At 40.5% G+C, this 12,311-nt stretch overlaps 2 protein-coding genes across 3 annotated transcripts; one reads left to right on the top strand and one right to left on the bottom strand.

Annotated features, from left to right (window-relative positions):
- Window positions 1-878: 878 nt before the first annotated feature.
- Window positions 879-4,935, top strand: LOC107276774 (wall-associated receptor kinase 2). Of its 2 annotated transcripts, XM_066309454.1 has the most exons (5): window positions 879-1,323; window positions 2,078-2,620; window positions 3,186-3,719; window positions 4,239-4,367; window positions 4,477-4,935. In XM_066309454.1, the coding sequence occupies exons 1-5, from the start codon at window positions 1,017-1,019 to the stop codon at window positions 4,695-4,697; spliced, it is 1,734 nt and encodes a 577-aa protein (XP_066165551.1). In that variant the 5' UTR covers window positions 879-1,016; the 3' UTR covers window positions 4,698-4,935. The 2 variants fall into 2 exon arrangements, with proteins under 2 accessions (XP_066165551.1, XP_066165552.1); XM_066309455.1 differs by lacking the exon at window positions 4,477-4,935 and having other exon boundaries at window positions 4,161-4,302.
- A 2,201-nt stretch (window positions 4,936-7,136) lies between these two features.
- Window positions 7,137-12,311, bottom strand: LOC4335450 (NADH dehydrogenase [ubiquinone] 1 alpha subcomplex subunit 2). Its single transcript, XM_015778283.2, has 3 exons — window positions 12,179-12,311; window positions 11,983-12,089; window positions 7,137-7,523 (listed from the first exon to the last, which is right to left on the bottom strand). The coding sequence occupies exons 1-3, from the start codon at window positions 12,262-12,264 to the stop codon at window positions 7,417-7,419; spliced, it is 300 nt and encodes a 99-aa protein (XP_015633769.1). The 5' UTR covers window positions 12,265-12,311; the 3' UTR covers window positions 7,137-7,416.

Below are 12,311 nucleotides of genomic sequence, written 5' to 3' on the forward strand. Positions count from 1 at the left end.
CGGCCGCTTAAAAACTCCCCCAAAATAGGTCCATAATATCATTAGCAACGTAGAAGCGAGGAAGCGAGGATCGCCCTCCTAGTGAACTAGAGAAACATGAACCGAGCAGTGCAAAAGATTAAGCCTCCTCTGTCTCTCAAGTCTCAACAGAGAGAATATTATAAAAAAAATATGTGTGGGACCAACCAGCAAAGAGTCACACTTTGGAGGTGTGTTCCTGAAATTTCACTTCTATTATATCCCAAAATTAAAACCATAAAATCAGGATGTCTTACAATAATTTTGTATATTTTTATATGATATTAATCTTGTGCTTGGATATAATATTTTGTGAAAGAAATCACTAGCTAGGCAAATGATAATGTTGGTCTGAAACCATGAAAAAGCTAATACGCATTTCGCCGTGTTTAGTTCCAAAGTTTTTCTTCAAACTTCCAACTTTTCCATCACATCAAAATTTTCCTACACGCACAAACTTCCAATTTTTCCGTCACATCGTTCCAATTTCAACCAAACTTCTAATTTTGGTGTGAACTAAACACAGCCTTTATAACCGATAGAGTTAGATAGGACGATGCGAGAATGTTCACACCATTTAACCAGCCAATACTTTATATTACCACAAAGCTGCTGTACCGACAACTACAGGTCCACGCGACCACAAAGCAGGAAAATTATTCAAATCACATATGTGATGGAAACCTAAAAACAACCGTTGAATATAAAAATGGACGTTTGAAATTTATCCGCGTAATCAAGAGTAAAAACTTTTACTATTTCTAAATTCAACGATTATTTTCAGGTTTTCACTATATATTTTATTTGTAGTAAATATTTTCCTCCCATAAAGAGGGCATACATCCAACATATTAGGAAGATCCAGGATTATACCTCAACCTACTAGGAAAGTTCCTATTATATGCAGAAGATAGATATATATACTGACGAGCTAGAGCTTCGGAGTTAATTTCAAGGCCACAGGCGTAAGCTAACTGGGTGTTATAGGCTGGACGACGATGGCTGCCGTCGTCGTTGATGTGCTACTGGCATGTCTAGCGCTGCTCCTACCAGCTTCGTCATGTGCAGCTGGGGCACCAACGGTGGCAGCTGCACAGACCAGCGCTGGCGCCGGAGGTGGCTATGGCGCTGGCTGTGCCAAGAGCTGCGGTGACCTGACCTTCGATTACCCTTTCGGCATCGGCGCCGGCTGCGCCCGGGGCCATGACTTCCAGCTCGTTTGCAACACCACCACGCAGCCCCCAACGCTCTTCCTCAGCGATGGCTTTACCCAAGTCATCAACAGCATCGGGGCCGCCGGCTATGGTACGTATGTACGTACGTACTATGTTTCTATTGTGTGCCACTGTGCGTAGCTCTATGTGGGGGTTGTGGGGTTGGGGGGTAAGTGTGGTCGTCTATGTGTGTCAAAAGAAGTTTATGATAATCAATTAGAGTGGTGGGAGGAATTATCTGCTCTGCGTTAGTTCGTGGGGTGGTTCAAGAGAAAGCACATCGTTTTCCGCGCGTATGCTTCCTGTTTTTTTTAAAAAAAAATTTCTATAGGAAAGTTACTTTTAAAAATTATGTTAATCTATTTTTGAAATTTAAAATAGTTAGTACTCAATTAATCATGTGGTAATGGTTTCATGTAGATAGATGTGTGACACACACAGGCAATATTTTACACAAGTTTTTTTTTTTTTACCTTAGTCTTCCCTAACTAAATTGCGTGTAGGCGATCTCCAAACCCCTTCACAATCCCCTCCTAGGGTTGTCTTATCTTGATCCCTACAACCGTCTCCGAGAGACCACTGGCATAAAGCTCTTCTATAAGCTTGGTGGCAACCACTAGGAGCAACAAGCTGGTCACACTTGCTTAAGAATGTTCAAGTGACACAGTAGCTGGCTCGTTAAGATAATCAGCACAAACGAGCCGAGATGGCTCGTTATCCATCCCAATATGCCTTTGGCGTATGTAAGCCACAGCCATAAAATAACTTTCAATCAGAACTAAATTGGTTTTCTTATCATCATTATGTCTTAGTCATCTAACTTGTTTTTTTTTTATAATAAGCAGTCTATGTGAACTTTTCACTTGACATCCCTATGAGATCTGGTGTCGATCTGTACAATGTGTCATGGACGGTACCTGGCGATTCTTTCTCCGTACGTGACAGTGCAAGGGTAACCATCGGACATGGCAACTTTGATGTATACTTGCTCGATGCCTACAGTTCGAAGAGGATAATCTTGTGTTCGCTTACCCAGCCTACCAATATTGATGACACCAGTGACGAGGGTGAGTGCCAACGGAATATTCCCATCGTCCGTGGTTTTCAACTCCAGTTTGTCCATCGGCATGAACACGGCGAAGGCCAGCGAACCAGTGTCGACAGCGTCAGAATCGAGAACGACGGCGTGCGACTTGGGTGGGCCATTGTGGATCATTCGACGTGCGCTGAAGCCAAGCGTGACAAGAGCAGCTATGCCTGTGCCAGCAAGCACAGCCGGTGCGATGATAACTTGAGCTTTACAGCTTCCCGTGCTGGTTACTTATGCAAGTGCACCGATGGGTATCAAGGGAACCCGTATGCACCCAATGGCTGCCGGCGTGATGTAGGTATATGCATGCTTATAATTTTTTACACCTCTATCTATATCTATGTCTCTCAAAAATCTTCTAAGGAAAATAATGTTTCTATTGATTTATGAAAAATATATATATTCTGTATATGTCTGTAGAGTAATTTTATAGTCCTTGAGAGATAAAAAAAAGTACTAATTTTTTAGTATAAATTTGTTGTCTTCTAGTACAAAAGGCATCGAGAGTTATTAAATTTTACGTTGGGAAATACGGTAACTCTCGCGGTAACTTTTCGAGAACAGTAAAATCCCTCATATCTATAATACCAACATTTTGTAAAAGTATTTTGAAATTGAAATATGTTGGTATAAACATGAATTTATACACTAAATGTTTTTGTAATTTGACTGCCTGTTGGTCAAGATTTATAAAATCTGACCTTTCGAAATCAAAGTACGTAGGTCTTACGAAAATATACGGTGGGAACGATAAATTAACATATATATGTTAATGTTCAAAGCATCAATAGTATATGTACAGTACGTAATTAGCATCAATTTTAAATTATTGCTGTTGACATATCATGGTTTTCTCAATGCAGGATTGCCGGACGCAAGATATGATCGGTTTCCGAGTAAGAACAATTGTAGCCCGTCATGTGGAAATATCAGCGTTCCATATCCATTTGGCCTAGAAAAAGGCTGCTCTGCAAATCAGCATTTCCTGCTCAGATGCACCTACTACAAAGACAACAAGAGTACAAACCCTGACCTCTTGTGGTGGGCAACAAGATACACCGACGAGCCGTCAACACCGACCAAGCTTGTTCGCATAGATATCAGCGAAGGGCTCATTATCTTGGCCGGTGAGCACTACGAGGAGTTCCTTGCCATGGATGGTACGGCTAGTGCTAGAGTCTCCGATGGTTCAGCAAAGGACTTTGTGGTTAAGAATCTGCATTTTGCCATCACAAACCAAACCTGCAAAGAGGCGCAGCAGAATACCACCGGATATGCATGTGTCAGCGTTAACAGTACGTGTTTGGCCGTCAACACAGGTGATGGGTATATTGGTTATAGGTGCAAGTGCAAGCATGGCTTTGAAGGGAATCCGTCTATCAAAGATGGTTGCCAAGGTTTGTCTCTGTCCCTTTTCACAAGCACAGTTAGCATTGCTTCACAATTTAACGCACTTGGACACAGCCAACATATATATTGGTACTCTCTCCGTCGCATAAAAATTACATTTCTAGCTAATTTAGGACAAATCAGTAGGATTAGAAAATAACCACGATGACCTTATTTAATGAATCCATTGCATGCACACATTCGATATATACAAATGATTAAAAGGAAGTTTAAGATAATTAACCCATATAATTAGCATAATTAAATTACAAGTTAAGAGAACTTAAGGAAACTTATCTAGATGAATCAATTTGTTGGACCCCACATGTCTAGAAATACAATTTTTATGGAACAAAACCTTACAGCTAGAAATACAATTTTTTTGGGACGGAGGTAGTATATTGTTATACTCTCCCCTTATTACAAATATATTTTCTCTCTTGTCTTAGACTGCTAAAATCCCTCACGTCTTAATTACTGCAACATGTACGTGGTTGCCGATGTTGACGAATGCTCCACTGCACCAGGCATCTGTCCAGAAATATGCAATAATACTGTCGGTAACTACACTTGCATCAAGTGCCCTGCTAAATCAGAGTACAATGACAAAACAAAGCGGTGCACTTCAGTGAAAAAGCAAAAAAATCTTCTTTTTGGTGAGTTATGTACTCCATTCAATTTCACCATGCAGAAAAAGAAAATTAAAAAAAAAGTAAATAATGTACTAGCAAAGCATGCATAACCATCGGCTGCCTCATTATTTAGGTATCGTCATTGGACTTAGTGCTGGCTTTGGAATTCTACTGCCTGGCTTAAGCGCAAAAATGCTCTTCCATAAATGGAAGAAAGGTATCCAGAAGCGGCTACGTAGGAAGAATTTTCGTAAGAACGAAGGACTTCTCCTAGAACAACTAATATCGTGTGATGAAACCACTACTGATAGAATGAGTATCTTCACTTTAGAAGAGCTAGAAAAACAACTTTGATCACACAAGAATACTTGGCCAAGGAGGACACGGTACAGTTTACAAAGGCATCTTATCAGACCAACGTGTCGTGGCCATTAAAAAGTCTATGACGATCAAACAAGGTGAGATCACTCACTTCATAAATGAAGTCGCTATTCTTTTACGGATCAACCATCGGAATATCGTTAAACTTTTTGGGTGTTGTCTTGAAACTGAGGTCCCACTATTGGTGTATGATTTTATTTCCAACGGATCATTATTTGAACTCTTGCGTTACAATTCGAGTAATGGTAGCTTGCTGTCTTGGGAAGACACCTTAAGGATTGCTACAGAAGTTGCTGGAGCCCTCTATTATCTCCACTCTGCAGCTTCAGTATCAGTTTTTCATCGTGATGTGAAGTCCTCTAATATACTGTTAGATGCAAATTACACTACCAAAGTTTCAGATTTTGGTACGTCAAGATTGGTTTCTATCGATCAAACCCATATTGTCACAAAGGTGCAAGGCCCATTTGGTTATTTAGATCCAGAGTATTGTCAAACTGAGTGTCTAAACGAAAAAAGCGATGTGTATAGTTTTGGTGTGGTACTATTGGAGCTACTTCTCATGAAAGAGCCGATTTTTACAAGTGAGAATGGCTTAAAGTTGAATTTGGCCGGTTATTTTCTTGAGGAGGTGAAGGTAAGGCCATTAAGTGAGATTGTTACCACTAAGATATACGAAGAAGCAACAGAGGAAGAGATTAACAATGTTACCTTGCTTGCGGAGATGTGCTTGAGTCCCCGAGGCGAAGAAAGACCTACCATGAAGCAAGTAGAGATGACATTACAGTCCTTGCGCAATGTTACACAGACAACGGCTGTTCACCGTGCTAATGCATCGGATCAGCTGAGCCAAAGATGCTATAGCCTAGAGCATGAGTTCATTGCTTCAGCTGAGCTACCACGCTAAATGATTTGATTAGACTTTCCAATAATGTTCCTCATTTCACAATCTATGTAGTAATGCATTATTTCTGGGTTATGTCTGTAGTAATGATCTCGAACTCGTTTCTTGGAAGTTTAGATTCATGTGATCGTGACATTATTTCAATGTTCGCCTAAACAACCGCCTAGCCCGTCTAGACGGTGATTAATCGCTAGTCAGCGACAATTTGTCCAGTTTACACCCTAGGCAGTGAATTAGTCGATTTACCGCCTAGACGGTCCTAGTCGGTCCTAGACGGCCTAGACGGCCTAGACAGGACGGTGCCTGGGCGCAATTAGACAACGGGACAGTGCGTCTAGGCGGCGACTAGGTGATAGAAATCAAAATTTGGGCATGATAAAATTTAGAAGCACCACGTGGGACCGACTCGGTATAGAAAGGGATTTAGGTTGCCTTATTTGAGAGCATGGAGAGAGAGCGCAATCCCTGCCTACCTCTTTTTCACACCGACACGAGCGACGACTTCGTTGCCGCACCCATCGATCTTCCATCGTGCCGCTACGTTCTTACCTCTCCTCCTCTGCTGCTCCACGTTCATCCCCCTCCTCTGCTGCTCCTGCTCTCCCTCTCATCCTTCATCCTTGCTGTCAATGGAAGGTGGCAAACACGCCGATTGAAGCAGTCAAGCATGAAACCACCCAAGCAGCCTACGCCAACCCTAAATCAGGCCATCAGGGGATCAGGCTCCCCTCCACCACCTCACCTCCTCTGTTCTTCCAGTTCCAGATAAATTTTTCTTCCTCTCTCCTAGCTCCAGCCCCTCAGATCTATAAAGTTATGATTTATGAATTATGATGTACATGTACAGTAGCTATACTGATGTGTTCGCTATCCCTATAGATTTGTACTAAACCCAATGCTTCATGTGCAGTGTCAGTGCGTTGTATGGACTTGATGATTTCTGAACTTAACTATGATTTATGCTATTTGCCTAAATGCCTATATTTACCGAGTACCGAATGTCTAGAATAAGTATTTTTGTGTGAAAGAAATAGAAAAAACGTCTAATTCGCCTAATTTGCCTAATCCGTCTAGTCGCCGCCTAATCAGCCTAGTCGCTAGTCAGTAGGTGGCCGTCCGACTAGCGTTTAGCGACTAGATGAACACTGCATTATTTCAATATTGAGATCTTGTACTTTTATTACTATTATTCGCTTTGCAACATATTTTCCTCGTGTGTGATGGCAAACATGATTTGTGTAGTAATAGAAGAAAAGACCATTCTAACATACCTTCTACCACTCCACAAAGCCTAGTGTTCCATCCAGCTTCGTTACAATTGTATTCAACTACCAGGCCAGCTAACTGACCTAGCTTGCTAGATTTCAACTTTTCTCACAATTCTTCCTGTGTTTTTATATTATCTTGACCCGACACATTGGTTTCATGTTAGTGATGTGCTGCTATAAATGTAAAGTACTTCCGTAGGAATAATTACAACTGTTTGTTGAAATGCAACAGCAAACAAATCATCAAGAACATGTGCTTATATGTTTTTCTTTCTGATGTCTTTACCAGTTACAGAAAAAATAGACCATAGAATCGCTGCCATTCTTACATCACATACTGGAGGACAATATACGAAGTAACGAAGAGCAAGAGAAAACAGTAGCATTCCTAGCAGTAGGTTGTAAAGATCAGCGCTTAATTTGACATGTCATAGTACTTAGATCATATGAAAGAACAACCTCCGCATGCGTTTCTCTTATTTGGAAATAATTAAAGCTGAACAGGTTGGCTAAGCAAACATTATTTAGGTTTAAGCGACCCCCCAGCCTTGGCAAGCTCCTCCAGCTTACTGTCAATTTGTGCTTCTGTCAGGCCATCCAAGCGCACGCACCTCTCAACGCCCATATCTGACCAGTAGACAGGCAGAATTTACAATCAGGGGGAAGCATAAATAAGCATTCTACATGGCAGCAGATAATTCTCTAAGGCTTATCACTTTAGGTCATTTAAAAGTACTTAATTTAAACTTGAGTAATTGGCTGTTAAGAAGTATACAAACCAAAAGAAAATCAGGTGCAATAAGTACCAAAGATATATACAGAAATTATGTCACAGTAACATGCCATGAACACCTCAAGACTTCAACCCGAGTGTTTTTTCTTCCAATTCTTAATAATAGATGAATGCCCATACAAAGTAGCATACCTCAAAATATACAAGTTATAACTTAGAAAAGCAATGTGCACTATTAATAATATATAAATATGAAAAGGCACAATCCTATACATAAGATTCATAGATAACATAATCCTATATATAAGATTCAAAGATAACATACAATATACATAGTCATCAGTCATGCACAAATCCATCCAGAAAAGATTTCTTACATAGAAACAGATCATTGCTCGAATCCAGAGGGTAGCCTAGCCTGCTTCCATTTAGTGACATGTACAGGTTGTTTTAATTAGACAAATTCTGGGCCTGCCACAGTATTCCAATCAAGGTTCTAAAAGGATGATAAGTGTGGACGCATCGGATTTTCTCCCCAACAAATTTCTCAGTTCCCATTTGTACAAATAAAATATCAAAATATTCGCACAGGTTGTATTTATATTGCAGGACGTAGCATACACTAGACATATTTGAGGTGTCCCTTGCTCTAAGCTTCTAACAATTGACATAGAGTAAATTGCTACAAATTTATGAAGATAAATTAGACCAATATATAGTGCTCCCACTGTCCCACAATGGAAGTCATCCTAGGAAGCATGCAAACAATTAATACTTGCAAATCATATCAATTGACTATGAGAAAACTAGTATTATTTATTTTTTCAGGCAACATACATTAGTTATTCATTATATTTTATTTTTATATTATTATTATTAGAATCAATACTCAAAGTCTTGCTTTTGAGACTGTAAAGGCACAAACAACTTACATTTTTGGGTGTATGGAGTATTTGAGTATTAGTCGATTAAATTACAAGTTTAGACGCTACAACTTTTTGGACCATTATGTGCTTGGGAAAAGTAACTCAAATCTTAATTTTATAATCAACATATGAAGTTATAAATGATGAGGCAAACTATCCTATATCGCTTGGCCCCTAACTAATATAATACCAAGCACAATGAGCTACAACAATAAGCAACGTGAATGGCAATTTGTTATTCCTCTATTTGCTACCGAAAAGTCAACTCTGTTGGAATCAAATCTTCAAACACATTATATTGTATCAAGGTCACTGTAACCATAATGGAGTATGGGTAGTAATGATGTAGTAGTAGGGTGACAGCTAATATGGTGCAACATGAAATTCACTACATCAGTGCAAAAATGAAATCGGCCACTGTCATTATGCAATGTAAACAGTATGAGCCAAAGTTTTGATCCACTGGCACTCAAGAATAATAAGAAAAATGAGGCTTGCACAGCAATTGAGCCAGTGGAATACTTGGAAACAATGAACCTCTGAAAAGCGTGAAAAAACATGCATAAGCACTTAGGAGATCAACAACACATGAATTATGCGCATGGATTACATACAAGAAAGTCTCATCAATAGTATCGCTCAGTCACTTCACAGTGAACTTGTAACTTTTTGTTTCATACATTTTCGTTTTATGTATGTAAACTCAAATGAACGGCCTATCTACATACTATAAAGTGGCTATGAAAATTTGCCAATAAGAGAAGATGATGATCTTTGTGCAGAAAGACAGAGAAATCAGCTTAGCACTGGAGCCCCACGGCAAAACAATAAAGGAGCAATAAGAAGCAAGAGTTGAAACAAGTATTAACTACCTAGTTTTAACACCCATTAACCTCGGAAAATACCAGCTTTTTTGCAACTTATAGGTGACTAGGACCTGTTACAAGTACTTGGATGATTATATCTGGTTTTTACAAATTGATCAATAACACTCCATATTATAGTTGTCATCACCAAATTAAATATTGTTTTATATTTCTATCAGAATAGAGTCCATATGTATATATTTGAGTATATACTTGGGATGTTTCTATGTTTAAAAACATTGCGGCCTTACTAACCAGGTTCCGCTTCAGCAAACTATTAATTACATTCTAGTCACTTGTGTGTTTAGTCAGCAAGTGTGGTGTTTGGTTCTCCAACGGCTTGGCTACTCTAACTTTCCAAGCCAGGGCACTACTAGGTTCGCCAGTTGGTGGTCAAGGACAATAAGGGGATTGCCTGCTAGTGAGAAGAAGGGGCTCAACTCCTTTATTATCTTGGTCGCTTGGGAGATTTGGAAGCATAGAAACAACTGTGTTTTTAATGGCACTACCCCAAGCATGGCTGATGTCCTTCAAGCCATTGCAAGTGAGGGCGCCCTTTGGTGCCTACCAGGAGCTTCTAAGCTTCGTGATCTTTTGTCTAGGGCTGTCGTACTAGTGCACTAGGTTCGTTTTGCTTCTTGTGGGTGTGTTTTGTTGGTGTTGTACTTCCGGGTGGGTGGGTGTCGGAGTTTATCTCTAACGCCATCCACCTTTTTTCCTCTATCTCAATGAAATGATACGCAGATCTCCTGCGTGTTCTAAAAAAAAGTGTGGCTTTGACAAGCCATGATACTTCCTTGTACAATGGACAGTTACGACCAATCAGATTTCCCTAGGATGATTGCACCATTGAGTATACGTAACAGGAAGGGTGATGGTGTTGATAGTACTGTCGAGTAAACTGATGATCAAGTTCATAAGAAATGGTTACAGTAAATGTTATTGACAGTGTTCCAAAAGTTGGCTCTAGGTACCCAGTTGCCAACCTGATTAGGCATTAGATGGTTCATTAGGCAGCTAAGTACCCCTGGGGGCTCTTGTGCTGCTATTTTAGTACTCCACTGTTCAAGTTTTATGTAATATGCTCACCAATTGCTTGGAATTTACTTGTGACGTTCGGGCTAGGCATCCCTAGGCGGTAAGCGCCAGCCCACTAGTGCCTAGCACCTTATTGAACCATGGTTATTGATTAATCGAGTTAGGATAGGAGATCTTTGGTCAAGTTTTAACATAAGCTTATTGGCAATATTGTCCAGTTCCCTTGGAAATAAGAACGACCAGCTCTTAGGATTAGGAGAACAAGAAAATGCCTTTGGCCGTGGTTGGGTAAGATGGATGATAAGTTTATAATCCTAACCATCTTAGCGATCCCAATGCGTAAAAGGAAATTTATCCTCACAGAAAATATTTATTTTCTCCTTGTTTGCTAGGTTAGACTAGCTTTGGGCTATAAACTATAAGGCAACCTCCCTATCTTACCTCTCCTCACCTCCACCACCTGTAGGTGCCTACAACTGAGTGTTTCCTAGTTCCCTAGGTATTGTCACATTATGTTCAACCAATTCAACCTGCTCACATAGACAACTCCATATGGGTACTCTTCCATCTATCCCAATCTTTTATTTATATTCATCCAAACAAATGCCGGTGTTTAAGAGGGAACCTTAATATACCCAGAGTATCATCGTAATAATATTGGAAGAATCCATATGGACCATAAGTAAGATCCCAAGTCCCAACAAAGAGTTTGTGTGTGTGTGTGTGATTTTCAAAATAAAGCGAGCTTTGGGCTTTTAAGCCGTCAATCCTGTGAGCTGGTCTTAACCCAAAGTTGGCCAAACATCCCCTAAGCTTCTCTAGATTTTCTTCACAGTCATGTAGACTATTCAGTTTTTTTTTGTGTTTATGCCTTGAGTTAGAAGTTGTCACTATGTCTGTAATTTGTAGTAAGTTATACCAAATCCAGATCCAGTGCATGTAGTAGTTCATTTGAACATCTGCACGCACAATACCATTTGGCTGTCTGTGGCAGATCAAGCAGAATAGAAGTAACACTCACAATTGTCATGGAATGTTTTTCTTGTCTAAAAATACCAAGAACATATGAGAGAAACCATGTATCTTAGGTTTTTAATTAGTAGAACCCACAGGAAAGTGTGGACTTGAACAGATGATCTTACTATCACAACAATAACTCTACAGCTAGTCCACATTGTCGTCCCCTGTTTTTCTCCTTCTCCAAATCTTGGCCATTTTTTAACAACATTGTGTTAGCATTATATCATTGGACAAACCTAATGCTTCTCTATAAATATTTTTCCTTAAAGAAAGCATTCAGATCGCAATCAACCTAATGTGCCATTCCTTCTCAAGCATTCACACATTCTAGTATTTTACATAAGCAATGTAACCTATGATGCCCAACTCTAAAAGACAACACGATCCGGTATCCTAACCTAACATTTCACGCCGCAAAAGATATAAGAACAAAAAGTTCAAGAACCGGCTCAGAGGATCTCGGATTCCATGGAGAAGAGAGGAAAAAAAAAAAGAACGCGTACCGTAGCGCGCCCACAGCTGGGGCTCGACGCCGGAGCACTCGCGGATGAGGACGGGGAGGGACGGGTTGCGCGCCTTGATGTCGCCGTAGTTCTTCTTCACGAACTCCCTGCGAAAGGAAGGAATCGCCGCGGTTCTTCTTCAGATCGGGTCTAGGACCCTAGAGAGAGAAAGGGGAGACGGGGGAGCGGACGGTACCTCGCGGGGGCGCTGGCGGGGGAGGATTGGCAGAAGAGGAAGCGGATCTCCTTCACGCCCCGGGAGAGGTTCGCACGCCACGCCATGGCCGCCGCCGCCGCCGCTTCTTCTTCTTCTTCTTCCCTTCGCCTCT

Source organism: Oryza sativa, chromosome 4 (assembly GCF_034140825.1).
Source record: "Oryza sativa Japonica Group chromosome 4, ASM3414082v1".
Classification (NCBI taxonomy): Eukaryota; Viridiplantae; Streptophyta; class Magnoliopsida; order Poales; family Poaceae; genus Oryza; species Oryza sativa.